Source organism: Canis lupus, chromosome 7 (genome assembly GCF_003254725.2).
Source record: "Canis lupus dingo isolate Sandy chromosome 7, ASM325472v2, whole genome shotgun sequence".
Taxonomy (NCBI): domain Eukaryota; kingdom Metazoa; phylum Chordata; class Mammalia; order Carnivora; family Canidae; genus Canis; species Canis lupus.
The window spans coordinates 20,422,501-20,437,232 of record NC_064249.1 but is presented as its reverse complement, the minus strand read 5'-3'; the positions used below and the strand labels follow the sequence as shown (position 1 = coordinate 20,437,232).

Sequence of the window (14,732 nt, the reverse complement as noted above, 5' to 3'; positions counted from 1 at the left end):
AGAGTTGAGGAAACAGGGCGAGAAGCCAAGTAGTAGAACGGACGGAAGAGATCAGGACTAACGACGCTGGCACCCCAGAACCAAGGACAAGAGCAGGAGCTGGTTTAATGCTGGCCATTCTCTCCTTGGGGAAGACGGACAGCAAAGTGGAAATAAAGGATCAAACCCCAAGGTTCTGGAAACAGTTTAATTCTACCCGCCTAGTGACCCATACCTGGTGCTGAACTGGAAGCAGAATTTTCTGTGGTGTCCTGTGCCCCTTCGATATTCTCCTTGTTCTCCACCTGCTTCTTCAGCGTCCGGGTCTTGGAAGGAAGTATTGGCAGTCGGGGCAGGTATGGAACAACAGATGAGGAGGAGGCAGCTCTCCCAAGCTCCTCAGCTACCTCTGTGAGGAAGATAAAGGGACTGATGAAAAACAATTTCAGGACACAGAAAAGGTTTTATTTTCAGAAAAAGTATACAACAGGAAAAAAACTGGAGAAAAGTACTAAAATATACAATGGAATCACAGAGTATGTACTCTTTTATGTCTGGCTTCTCTTGCTCAATATTGTGACTGTGGATTCATCCACATTGTTGCATGTGGCAGGGGCTTTCTCTCATGGTATATTGTTCAAAAGTGTGAATATACCAAAATTAATCCATTCCTCTTTTGATGGATACTTAGGTTGTTTTTAGTTTTTGGCTATTGTGAGTGAATATGCTGCTAGGAACACCCTGCTACGTGTCTTTTGCTTCAGAATTGTGTGATTGTCTGCTGGGTATATACCTAGGAGCAGGACTGGTGGGTTATAGGGTGCACATAATTCAGCTTTGTTGGATTGTGCCAAACAGTCTCCCAAAATGGCTGGGCCAATCTATACTCCCATTAGCATTGTATAGTAGTTTTGGTTACTCTGCATTCTTGCCAGAGTTTGATATTATCAGGGGTTTTTTTGTTCAATTTTAATTTGAGCCATTCTGGTGTCAGTCTCTATGGCATCTCATTGTTCTATTTTGGATTTCTCTGATGATGAGTAATGTTCAGCATGGTTTCATGTGCTTCCATATCATTTGGATATCCTTGTTTACTGAGTCCTTATTCAGAGGCTGAACAAAGCAGACAGATTTCTGGAGTTATTTTTATTTTTAGATTGTACCTTATACCAAGAAGGAGGGTAGATGCATTTCATTTCATTCAAATGAAGCAAATGAGGCTCCTGAAAAAGTGCTCACCCTTTTGAACATGGCTATGCATTTTGTGGCTTCTACTGGGGCAAAGACATACTTTGCTACTCATTCCTGAACAAAAATGAAGTGGAATCAATGAAATTGTGAAATAGTGTGTTTATTTTACATTTTTTGGCAACTATTTTAAAAAATCGACTCTTCCACAAGAATGGATATACAGTATATAACCCAAGCACTGTCAGTGAGATTCCTTTCCTACGCTGCTATGTACAGCAGCTGGCAGACACAGACGTAAGCTATAAAGATATGACCTCAAGGATGCTAGTAACTGTGCCCCGTGCCTCTTGGAATATTCTGAGGATGAGATCAATGTAGAAGCAAAAGTGAAGTGATACTGGGTGGGAGTGGTTGTGGGAAGTAGGAAGTCCCAGAGCCCCTTGAGTCTGTGGCTTCTACTGACTCTGAAGTTCACACCATCCCTCCTTTCCCACGGTTTGGTTATGAGCCAATAAATCCTCCTTTTATTGCTTTCGAAAACTTGAGTTAGGTTTCTGCCACTCACAACTAATAAATACATCTTTTTAAGGTAGGAACTGTGTCTTATCCCTATGTCTTCAGTATAGTGCTTGCCAAAGATTAAATGCTTAATAAAATGTGGGTTAAATAATTTTAAATTTCTTGTTTAGCAATTCTGAATTGCAATTACCTTTAAGAAGTAATAATGGCTGATTTTCTAAAAGGACAGAACATTTTTGAAAGAAGCAGAAATATTTAAGCAAGGATTCAACAGAAGTTAAAAGGTGACACAGAAGCATCAGAGAAGTGGAGCCTGTGACTTCTATCACTCCAGCTCTGCTGTGGTAAAGCACAGAGGGGCCGAGACAGGCAGCTGCTCAAACTGGCCCAAAGGTTGATGTGCAGAAGTTTCAGCTAAGCAAAGGACAAGGAAGAAAATACTTTTCATTCAACTTCAGTGTTATACTTTTCCCTTCTTATCTGAAATGATACATTGCTAACGAAAGATGACAAAATTCAACTTGCCTGATTTCCTTTTCTAATATTTTAAAACCTGAACTTAAGTAGTAAGCTCTGTGTTCAATTATGAAGGAGAAATTTTAACAAATATGTGTGAAATTCTGGAGCTATACCAAAGAATCTAATAATAAGCACAAATAACTAAGAATTCGATGTTTTTAACTCTCTAGGAATAGCCTGTCTATATAACAAGTTTACTGTCTGACTTCTGCATGTAATTGTAGAGGCACTGTCATGCCTACGTGCGCCTATACATTTGTTTTTCAGATACGAAAAGGCTTCTCACTGTTCATAGCTTAACATGCTCATTTTAAACTATTTTCCATGTCAATATATTTAAGAATATCATTTTAAATATTCCATTATATGAACATAATAATTAGATTCTTAAATTGTTCTTAATTTTTCAATATTAAAAACTACACACTGATGTAACATCTTTGTAGCTAAATCTTTATTCATATTCTTAATTATTTCAAGATCTATTTCTAGAAATGAAATTTCTGGATATTGCCTTAATAACTTGATTCTGTCTTTGTAGGTATGGTTCAGGGAGGTGGAATAATCTTCATACTCATTTTTTCTTCCCTTCCATATATGGTAAGTGTTGGTGGTTAAAGAACTACCAAACTTCTTCTCTTTATGAAGAGACTGAATTCCTAATTAAAATACAATTTCAATATTAGAAATGAGCAGAGACATAGAGACATTTAAAAATAGCAAAAAAAAAAAAAAAAAGCAAAGCGAGAATAAAGGCCAAGAATTAATTCAATATCCCGAAATGGAGTCACAAACTAGAAGAATCTACTGTTCTTGAAATATTACCACCCCTAACACCACCCAGAACTGGCGACCAGCTGTAAACTACCAGATTCCCACCTTCAGAAATACTGGAGTCATGAAACATGGTTTCAAAAGCCTGATGTGTTTCAGCGAAAGATGGCCTGTCAGCAGGGCTCCACTTCCAGCCTATGTAACAAAAGAAGAAAATACTGAAAGCTCCTTTCAAAAATTAAATATCCAATGGCACACCTGCAAGCGAGTCCCAAACATCATGATGGAGGCTACTGAAGGACAGTGAGGCAGCTGCTTCTCAGTTCCAGACTTAAAGCTGTGATAAACCCACTTCCTAGGGCTGGTCCTTCTATGTAGCCTCAGCTTCTATTTTCTCTACTACGGGGATAAAGAGGGGTGGGGAGATGCTTTATAAAATGGAAAGTTGGGGCGCCTGGGTGGCTCAGCGGTTTGGTGCCTGCCTTTGGCCCAGAGCATGATCCTGGAGTCCCAGGATTGAGTCCCACCATCAAGCTCCCCACATGGAGCCTGCTTCTCCCTCTGCCTATGTCTCTGCCTCTGTGTCTCTCATGAATAAATAAATAAAATCTAAAATAAATAAAATAAAATGGAAAGTTGTTTTCTACTAGAAAAATGAAAGAAGTAGAACCTGTATTCAAACTCATTCTAACCTTATAATCAGCTAAGTATAATCAGAAGTATAACAGGATATCAGAAAGGAGGAAAAAAAAAAAAAGAAAGGAGGAAGTTAGAGTTCACTTTGACAAAAACAGGACGGTAAGGAAAATAACAAGACATATGCTTAAACACAATGCAATCTAATTCACCACTCACCTTCTAGCTTTCTCATCTGTTAAGAAGTCAGATGCTTTTGTTTATTCAAAGTGGTTACTTTCAGGTATTCTCCAGTCTTTAGCAATCATTTTTATCTAGTTGAAAGCAGCCATCTCCAAACCCAGTTTCTTATTATCCTATTAGAATATGCAAGTGGTTTGGGGAAACCACTTATATGCAATATATGGGCCATGGACAACTGTTATTAGAATTCCAATTAAGACTCAATGGTTTATTATATATGCCAACTGGCTGATCAATGACCCTTTTTTAAAGATTTTATTCATTTATGAGAGAGAGAGCATGCACATGAGTACGGGGGGAGAGGGAGAGGGAGAGGGAGAAGCAGATCCCCCACTGAGCAGGAAGCCCTATTCAGGCTCGATCCCAGAATCCTGAGGTCATGACCTGCACTGAAGGCAGACTGAGCCACCCAAACACGCCTGACCAACACTTTATATGTCATGAGATTGGATTCAATCTAACACTGAGAGGAAAACTGTTTTCTTATTTTGTTAATCACCCTGAATCACTGACTTAACCCTTCAAAATTAAAATACAAAAAAACTCAAAAAACAAAAACAACAACAACAAAAAAACCACTTACATGCTCTCATAAGTTCATAAACCTTAGGGGGGCATCCTTCAGGTTGTTCCATTCGATATCCTTTTTCCAGTAGATCATACACCTGAGACAGGTCAATACCTGGATATGGTGACATTCCATATGTAGCAATTTCCCACAACAGTACCCCGAAAGCTGCATAAGGGATTTAAAAAAAGAAAAGTTGAATGTTTCTTCTCTGATCTTTTATTTTATACCATTAGGTAACTTTTCTTTCAAATTTTGGATAACATTCACACTGTTACAACATTAGTATACTCTTCTAATTCTTATAGCTGAACTTGTCCTTCTAATAAGGTATCTGCCAGAAGACTGCTTCAGGTATAACCTCAAGACAGTTTTCTATAAATTTGCCAATTTTTTTTAAAGATTTTTTTTTTTTTTAATCTGAGACAGCAAGTGCATGAGAGCACACACTCACACCAGTGGGGGCAATGGGGGGAAGGGGTGGGGAAGAGAGGGAGAGGATGGTTGAATCCCAAGCAGATTGCCCACTGAGCATGGAGCCCAACACAGGGCTTAATCCCATATCACAAAGATACCAAGATCACATCCCGAGCCAAAACCAAGAGTCTGATGCTCAACTGACTGAGCTACCCAGGCACCCCATAAATTCCCCAATTTTTATTTGGATTTCCTTTACTGTAGTGAGGGAGAATAAATTATGACCATAGAAAGTCTGGGACATAACCCAACTACTCTTAGAACAATCTATGATCTATTTAATGAATTTCAGTTTTTATATCAGCGAATATTAAAGGAGTCAAAAAGAAATAGACTGGGATCCCTGGGTGGCGCAGCGGTTTGGCGCCTGCCTTTGGCCCAGGGCGCGATCCCGGAGATCCGGGATCGAATCCCACGTCAGGCTCCCGGTGCATGGAGCCTGCTTCTCCCTCTGCCTGTGTCTCTGCCTCTCTCTCTCTCACTGTGTGCCTATCATGAATAAATAAAAATTAAAAAAAAAAAAAAGAAAAGAAATAGACTAATTTAAAATCAGAAAAAACATCACACTAGTGGTGCCAGGATGGTTCAGTTGGTTAAGCATCTGCCTTTGGCTCAGATCATGATCCTGGGGTCCTGGGATTGAGGCCCGTATCAGATTCCCTGCTCAGTGGGGAATCTGCTTTTCCCTCTCCCTCTGTGCTCTCCCTCTCTCAAATAAATAAAATCTTTGAAAAAAGAAAAAAACAAAGAAAATAATCACACTAGAAAAGGAAATTTGCTTGACTTTGTCACACATTATTTCTGAGTTTAAGATTTCTGGTAAAAAGTGACTCAGCATCTTACAACTATTTCTGTTGGTCTACAACCCAAATTTCTTTCTTTCTTTTTTTTTTTTTTTTTTTTTTTTTTTTTAATTCAGAGGCAGAGAGATAAAGACACAGGCAGAGCGAGAAGCAGGCTCCATGCAGGGAGCCGGATGTGGGACTTGATCCCGGGTCTCCAGGATCACACCCCAGGCTGTAGGCGGCGCTAAACCGCTGCGCCACCAGGGCTGCCCCCAAATTTCCATAGACTTGTTCAGTCCATGAGCCCCTGCTAAATCTGCTTTTCATGGCAACAGAAACAAGATGAGTTAGTTACAAGGACAAAGTCTAAATGCAATTCCATCATGCTTTCCTTGAAAAGAAGAGGCTACTCTGTGTCACAGTACTCTGGAAACGAGCAATAAAACCTAATATGGAAAACAGGAAGCTTTGCAAAGAGAGGATCAATAAAATTCCAATGCAATCCAAGATCTAGACTGTGAGCTCTTTGAAAGTGGGGACTTTTTCTTTTCCACTTTCTTCTTTACACTACTTTCTATGCTAAGTGACTAACACAATGCCTGGCAGATAGTAGGTATTAATAAATTTTTGCTGAATGACTGATAAAGGATGGAGGATAAAGGCAGAGTTTACTGATCACACAAATGAGAAGCTCTAAAGAACTAAAAACATTTATTAAAAACATAAAATGTCAGACAAAGAAAAAGTCCCTTCCAACCTTACCCCAGACGTCAGATTTAATTGAGAAGGTATTGTAGGCAAGACTCTCTGGTGCTGTCCATTTAATAGGAAATTTGGCTCCAGCATGAGCAGTATACGTGTCTCCAGTCATCAATCTACTTAAGCCAAAGTCAGCCACTTTTACCACATGGTTTTCTCCCACTAGGCAGTTACGGGCTGCAAGATCTCTGTGGAAAAGAGAACCCTAATTTCATTCATTCAGATGGTGAGAAAACGACCATGAATGCTCTATTCTTGGTCCTTTGTGCTAAAAGTAGAGTTGGTAAGTCCATGCTGACAGATATAGTATTATTTTATGATAACTGCTAACATGGTAAAAAGCCACAAATTATATATCACTTGTAAAATAGTCACCAACAGACAGTTATCTGATACTAGAATAAAAAAGACTTCAGAAAATGGGTTCCTATTTAGAAGTACACTGGGACAGGTTGCAGAGGTGAGCAAAAGACGCTTTTCTACAGGGGTTTACTTTAACTTCTTTAATAAGACAGAAAGCTATTGTTAAAATTAAGCCATTAGATGGAGAAAAAGACTCTTGGATATGGCCCGACAAAATAAAAAGCATTCTGTTCTGAGAATTAGCAAAAGCCCCTCATTAATACTTTCACCAGAATACAGCAGATTTATAAGTTGGAAATGGCATCATAGTGGGCAGGTCCTGTGAAAGAGAAAATTGCTTTTCTGAGTCATCTGGAAATTTCCGGGAAGGCTCTCACATTCTTTTCTGTATTTGCACATCAAGCAAGGTTGCTTCATGGTTAGTCATAGGCAATAATCAGGCTTTACGAACCTATGGATGAAATTCTTCTTCTCTAGATATTCCATTGCAGAAGAGATCTGTGTGGCCATGTACAGCAGGACAACTGCAGTCACTTCTTCTCGGCTGCATTCGCGGAGATAATCGAGCAAGTTGCCGTACGGCATGTACTCAGTCACAATGTAAAACGGTGGCTCCAAAGTACACACACCTGATAGTTGAAGAAGAGAGCTTGTTTTATTAGTATATATCCAAAAATTCCCAACCTCTTCAGTAAGAATAACAGACACATTTTAAACTCTAGCTCAGCAGTAATCTTTTCCCTTCTTGCTACCACATTCCCTGAAAATAACACAGCAAAGTTAAGAAAAAGGTGGTTGGTAAGGGAGTCTTGTCTTCCTTGACATCATTCTTTGGAAACCATATGCATCTGAGTATGTGCCTGTTTGGGCAAAAGCATTAATTCCATAAGGGGTCTAGAAAACTGAACTGTCTTGAGTTCTATATGTGCCTGTGATTCCCATCCTCACCAGCACACTAACAATGTTTATCGAAAAGTAACAGCAATTGTATGTATGTTGAAGACTGTGTGAGCCCGTCCTGTATCATCCTTTGTAAAAAGACTGTTTCCACAGTCAAGAATTTCAATGATACATGGCAAATTCCTTGTAAAAAATCAACAAGAAACTCTTTCCTTTGGGATAGTTTTGGCTCAATGTGAATACCCAAGGAAACTGGCCCTCCTTTATAAAGGGCAAGGGGTTCAGTCAACAGTTTCTTTGTGACCTGAACAGGTGAGAAGCCATTGTATCGCAGCACACCACTTTCTGCTGAGCAAGGTACACCAATCAGTGTGGTCACAATTTTTATCCGCTTCTTTTCAACTGTTTTTTCTTTAATGTCTTTTTATTTTGTAAAAATATTTTGCGACAGTATTTGGTTTGGTATAATTCTGAGTGATTCTGAACTTGAACTGGGGCAGTTACCACAAGCTAGGCAGTTTTATTTATTGTAATCAATCCAGGCCGTTTCCCAGGCAATTTTTATTAAAAGTTTTTTTTTTTTTTTTTTTTTTTTTAAGATTTTACTTATTTATTCATGAGAGACACAAGAGAGGCACAGACACAAGCAGAGGGAGAAACAGGCTCCATGCAGGGAGCCTGATGCAGGATTCGATCCTGGGTCTCCAGGATCACACCCTGGGCTGAAGGTGGTGCTAAACTGCTGAGCCACCCGGGATGCCCCTCACTAAAAGTTTTAAAAATTAATTTATGTATGTATGTATATAATCTTAATACCAAACATGGGGCTCAAACTCGAGACGCCAAGGTCAAAAGTTACATGCTCTACTAACTAAGCCAGCCAGGTGTACCATTCTAGGGCAATTTTTGAACACAGAGCCTGCTGATTAAAATAACCACCATTTGCTGAAGTATATTTGTACTTGGAGCTTCCACCATGATGATTCGGAAGCAGCATCTGGAGATGACAGGGCCAGGGAATGCACCTATCATTCAGGCAAGCTTCCTTACCTAAGAGTTGGACCAGATTAGGATGCTTGATTTCCTTCATCACTGCAGCTTCCTTCAAGAACTCCTCCACTTCCATGGTGTCTTCCTGGAAAGGGGGGGGGAAAATTAGAGAAAAACAATAAGCAAACAAAACAGAAGAGGGACAAACCCCCATTTTAATCATTTGAGTCAATTCACAATCCTAACACTACAGCTTTAAATGGGGCTATCTTTTGAATATTTTAGCAGATTAAAGAAACTTTATCAGAACCTAATAATATGTCCCAGAGACATTCAATTAAGAAAGAAAACATCCCTAAATTTACCCAATTGGAAAATGGAGTGAAAATTAGCAGGGCAAGCAAAATTCAGCCATCATATCCCATCACAAGTGAGGCCTGGGAGAGCTGGATGGATTACTCAGTTCTGAGAGTTTACTTCCCTAGATAGCTCAGCCTTCAAAAGAGGAGACAGAAGAGTTAGCTATTCACACATCTGTCTTCCTGACAAATTCCTTAAGGAGCAATACACATTTGCAAAGCCATGCATATTGTCTCACACTCAAAATATGCTTAAACGCTTGCTGACCAGAACTGATTACTACTCATAGCCAAAGAGCAGCCTCTTACCCATGATATGCCAGAGCTATGAAGGCACATGGGAGATGTTCAGAGAATGGAATGACAACTCTGTCATTAGCTAGCTACTAGGATACTTAAAGATGACAGCAGTATCAGGAAGATTTCTGTGACTACTAGCAACAAGAAGAAGGGATCTAATCTTAAAGAGATGGGGAGAGTATGAGACAGCTCAAGGACAGGAGAGAGAACCCATGATTCTTGAACACTGCATGAACAATTCCGTCCAGCAGGGGTCATTCTCAAAATAGTTTCTTTTGCTTTTCTAACTTATAATCTGCTCCTAACCTTCCACTAAGACCTACATCAGCAGCCTTCAGAAACATATCTTCCCCACATGTGGGTTTCACTGAATTGCAGTGAATAATCTGCCCCTGCACTGTCAGCTTTGGCACTAAGGTTTATCACCAATTTGCTGATGTGCTTGGCATCAGTGGGTGGAAAGTGTTCCAAAGTTAAAGAAGGACACACTCATATTTCCAAGTGATTCAGCACAAAAGGAAAAAAAAGAAAAAAAGCCTGGAAACTGTAATTCTCAGCAACTCACCTTCAATGTTTTCACAGCAACCGTAAGGCTGTATTTCTTCCAGACGCCAACATAAACTTCTCCATACTGACCACCCCCAAGTTTGTGCTTCATGGTAATATCTGTTCGTTCCATTTCCCACTTGTCATGGATAGGGGACACACCATAAACTGTGGGCTTATTACACTTGGGTGCTGGGTAATGTAATGTTGTTACCAGCCCATCAGCCACCGTGGAGTGATGGTGCACGAGCTCTGCCAGGGTGCTAAAGCGGCTCTCGGCAGTGACATACACCTGGTGAGAAAGGCAGGAGAGATGCTAAAGCAACTTGAAAAGTCAGAAAAAAACTTTTTCAAAGCCCATTATTTCACTGATCTGAAGACATGAAGATAGGAAGTTATCTTATGGAGGTAAATATAAGAATTAAATGATGAGGAGAGGAGTGCCTGGGTGGCTCAGTGGTTAAGTGTCTGCCTGTGGCTCAGGTCACCATCCCAGGGTCCTGGGATCAAGTCCTACATCCGGTTCCCCAGAGGGAACCTGCTTCTCCTTCTGCCTAGTTTTCTGCCTCTCTCTCTCTGTGTGTCTCTCATGAATAAATAAAATCTTTTTTTTAAATAAATAAGTAAGTAAGTAAGTGAGAAGGGGAAACACAGAACTTCAGTTTAGTCCTCTTTATATGACTCTTTCCAGACTTCCTAAAGAAGTTCCAGTCTCGGGGGAAAAGCTTCCAAGCTATCATTCTGGATCACCAAGATCACTGGTCTTCAAGTATTTTGAAGCAACAAGACTGTGAAACCCAAATACATAAAACAGAGATACAGATCCTAAAGTAAGCAAGGGGAGTGACTTGGCGCCTCTGAAAGGCCATGAAATCCCACCTTAGAATCTTGCATAGAACATAACTTGAGAACCACTAGTTTCCATTTTTTTGGTAGTAAGAAAGTATTGAAGGATCTTATAATTTTTACTTAATTAGGATGTGCTTTTGAGTAGCTAGGCCATTTTTTAAAAAGCCACAGTTTTATTTCAGAGTTGTTAACAAAATAGTACTTAATTTGTGACAACTAATTAAAGTATAAAAGATGAGCAGTCTCTGAGCCCCATCTCCCAAGGGAGCTAGCTTGCTTATTGTTTCTTAAGAAATCTGTGTTGTACACAGAAGAATATGTAACACATGCAGAATTGATCACTTTTACAAGGTGAACTCACCCACATAAACCTCTCCCACATCAAAAATTATAATAGCTAAGCTATTCACTCCTTCAGATAACCACTCTGCTGACTTCTAACACCTTAGATTAGCTTTGCCTGCTTCTGACTTAAACAAATGGAATCATATTATACACACGTTGTGCCTGCTTTCCGCCAACTTTTATTTACTGTGATATAATTCACATACCATAATATCCACCATTTTCAAGCATACAATTCAGTGGCTTTAATACATCCACAAAGTTGTCCAACCATCACCACTATGTAACTCTAGAACATTGCCATCAGCCTACAAAGAAACTCCAAATCATCAGCAGCCATTTTCACTCCCCTCACACCCATCCCCTGACAATCACGAATCCCTTTCAGTCAGCTTTACATGTGTGAGACTCACCTACAACATAGGTCAACACACTTTTCTGCAGAGGGCCAGAGAGGAAATATTTTAGGCTTGTGGCCATAGTGCCTCTGTCATAACTACTCAAAAAAGCTGCTCTAAGAATGAGAAAGCAACCATAGATAATACATAAATGGGTGTGGCTATGTTCAAAAACATTTTATTTATAAAAACAGGCAACTGGGTGGGCCACAGATTTTCCTCAGACCATACAGCAGTACCACATTCATTTTTTTGTTGCTGTATGAGATTCTATTTTATGAATATACCATAATTTATTAGTTCATTCTGTTGTTAGACAAGTATTTCTAGTTTGGGGCTATTACAAATAATGTGATTATGAACATTCTGTACATGTCTTCTGTACACATATGCACTCATTTCTCTTGGGTATATAATGAGAAATAGAGCTGCTAAGTCTCTCCTGCATTATCACTTATCTGATTCTATGTGGATTCATCAAAAGACAATATGTCTGTAGGGTAATGCAAAAGAGAAAGAGAATTAATAATTATTTCCTACTATTGTACCAGCCATTATGTCTTAAGGAAATTATTTCATTTAATCCACAGGACGAGCCAAAAAAGAGGATGATGGCAGCCCGGGTGGCTCAGCGGTTTAGTGCCGCCTTCAGTCTAGGGCATGATCCTGGAGACCCAGGATCGAGTCCCATGTCAGGCTCCTTGCATGGAGCCTGCTTCTCCCTCTGCCTGTGTCTCTACCCGCCTCTGCCTCTCTCTCTCTCTCTGCCTCTGTGTGTGCGTCTCTCATGAATAAATAAATAAAATCTTTAAAAAAAATAGGATGAGAAATCGGAAGCTTATGTAAGGACACAAAGTTAGTAAATATAAATGGTGGAGTTACACAGCAAAGCAGATCTGCTTGCTCCAAAGTCTGTGCTTTCCCCTACTATGCATATCACATAGATGGAAAAAAAAGAACAAATGATTTAATGTAAATTTACTGTTGAATAGAACTGACATAAATCTATGCTTCACAATGTATAAAGCAAAACAGCTCCATTCTAACACAACCATTCTACAATGGTTAGTCTTTCCAACATGTACATTGCTAAATGTGTGATTAATCTACTTATATTAACATACATGAATGATCAATCCCAGTCTCAGAAGCCAAAATTCTTACTCTGTGAACTTTCTGGTAGAGATTATAATTTTCATAGAGCCAAGGCTTAATTTATCAATTCTGTACAACATATTGGATGTACCTGCATATATCTATGTGCTGATGATGACTAGAACAGCTACCTTAATCAGAAGTTTCCTTCATTCACCTTCAAATCTATCATTAAACTATTAATGTAATACTGTTTTTAATTTCCATTACCATATTTTTGAAAAGAGCAATCTTTCACATGCCAAACAGCCCAAACTTTACATCAGTGATTATTTCGTTTCATGTCTGACATAAAAACAATATTCTTTAGTCATTCTGAGTATTTTTTCTAAAGAACAGCCAGTCCACACCTAGAGGAGGTGCTGGCCAGTCTTACCTTGCCATCTGTGGTGGTATTGATCCTGTAGTGATACACGCGCCCCTCATACCTGAGCGAGATCGACAGCTGCCCAGGGCTGCTCTCACTTTCTCGCACCAGGAAACTGCCATTGATTAGGCTGCTGAGCAGATACTCTGCTGCACTGCGCGACACAGGTCCATGGTACCAGGAATGTTTTTCCAAGCTGTTCACCGGGGTGATGTAGTTGCTTGGCACCCAACCTTGTCCATTCTTGGAGCGAACTTCACTCCATTCACCATTCTGGTTGTAACCAAGGACTCGTAACTTTTCACCTAGCCATAAAGTCATCAGAAAAGAGATATTAAGGGCTTTATCTCAAACGGCAGCCTACTGTCAAACTCAGACCTCAGTGAAAAATAATCAGTAACTTTCATGCCAACGTTTAAAAAAAAAAGAAAAGAAAATAAACTTGGCTGCTCATCCTATCCTGATTGATTTCTTTAGCTTGTAGCTTAAACAAAAGCAGCATAGTCAGAAATAACCTTCTGGCATTTACTAACAGTTTTTACACCAGCTAAAAAAATGTCATTAGGAAACTCCACATGTGGCGTAGTACAATGGCATACAAAGAAAGAAAGGTTATGGACCCATAACAACAGAGAACACACTGATAGTTGCCTGAGGGGAGAGGGTTGCCAGAGGGCAACCGGCAAACGGGTGAAGGGGACTGAGAATCCCTTTAGAGAATGAATAAATCATCAGGATAAAATATACAGCATAGGAAACAGTCAATGGTACTGTAATATACTGCAATACAGCATTGCATGGTGACAGACGGTAGCCACACTTGTGGTAAGCACAGCATAACATATAGAGTAAATCACTGTATTATATACCTGAAAGTAATGTAATATCGTATGTCAACTATACTTCGATTAAAAAAAAAAAAAAAAGACAGAAAGGTTATTCTGGAAAAGGAGAGAGTCCTATCCCTCAAAAAATTTTTCTTTTTTTCTCATAACTGTTTGTCAAGGAATGTATCTTATTTATGGTTCAATGCTAGTAACAATCAAGGATTAGGGATAGTGAAATAAGAAGTTACTTCTAAATTTCAGTTAGCACCATGGCAACAAAATCATCTACGTAAAAAACAAACAAAAAAAAAAGAAAAGAAAAGAAAAGAAAATAGAAGCACGACCACAGGGCTTTCAGCAATGTTTTCAGTAGGAAAACTGCTTGGGGGGCAGGCAGTTAGAACTCCCAAAGCACATTCCAGGACTCAAGTTTTAACAGTTATAATTTCCCAACTTCCCTCCCATTCCCCATGAATATGAGTCAGTCCTATTCATTCCTCTAAAATTAGTGTGTGGGAAGGGAAGCTGACACTGAAGCTGGAACCCAAGACAAGTTACTCAGAACGTCTTTGCTTGTTATCAACGTCAATGTCCTTGACTTCTCTATTAAAGTTATGAATGTCAACTTTAAACTCCTAATAGACATTTTGCCCCTAAAGCTGCAGCTCAGACAAAACAGGAAAGATGAAAGACATATCATTAGTAATAACTAATAATCTAAAGAAATATTATAAGGCCTTAGGCTCTGATCTCTGAGAGATGCAAGCCTTCCTTCAGAGTTCACACCTACTTCCCCGTGTCTGCAGAAGAAAAGCAAACCCATTACAAGCACATGGTCCACTAGTTATCAGGCAAAGGCCACTGAGGAAAAGCTCAAAATCAT

General features: G+C 39.4%; 1 protein-coding gene across 9 annotated transcripts in view; it reads right to left on the bottom strand.

Annotated features, from left to right (window-relative positions):
• Positions 1-14,732, bottom strand: part of ABL2 (ABL proto-oncogene 2, non-receptor tyrosine kinase) — a 115,796-nt gene that overhangs the window by 10,014 nt on the left and 91,050 nt on the right. For all 9 annotated transcript variants that reach the window (XM_025430154.3, XM_025430159.3, XM_025430156.3 and 6 more), the window contains 8 exons: positions 13,032-13,327; positions 9,928-10,200; positions 8,764-8,848; positions 7,265-7,442; positions 6,454-6,638; positions 4,445-4,597; positions 3,088-3,177; positions 215-388 (listed from right to left, as the gene is read on the bottom strand). In XM_025430154.3, coding sequence (XP_025285939.1) covers positions 215-388; positions 3,088-3,177; positions 4,445-4,597; positions 6,454-6,638; positions 7,265-7,442; positions 8,764-8,848; positions 9,928-10,200; positions 13,032-13,327 — 1,434 coding nt within the window. The remainder of the gene's footprint in view (positions 1-214; positions 389-3,087; positions 3,178-4,444; positions 4,598-6,453; positions 6,639-7,264; positions 7,443-8,763; positions 8,849-9,927; positions 10,201-13,031; positions 13,328-14,732) is intronic.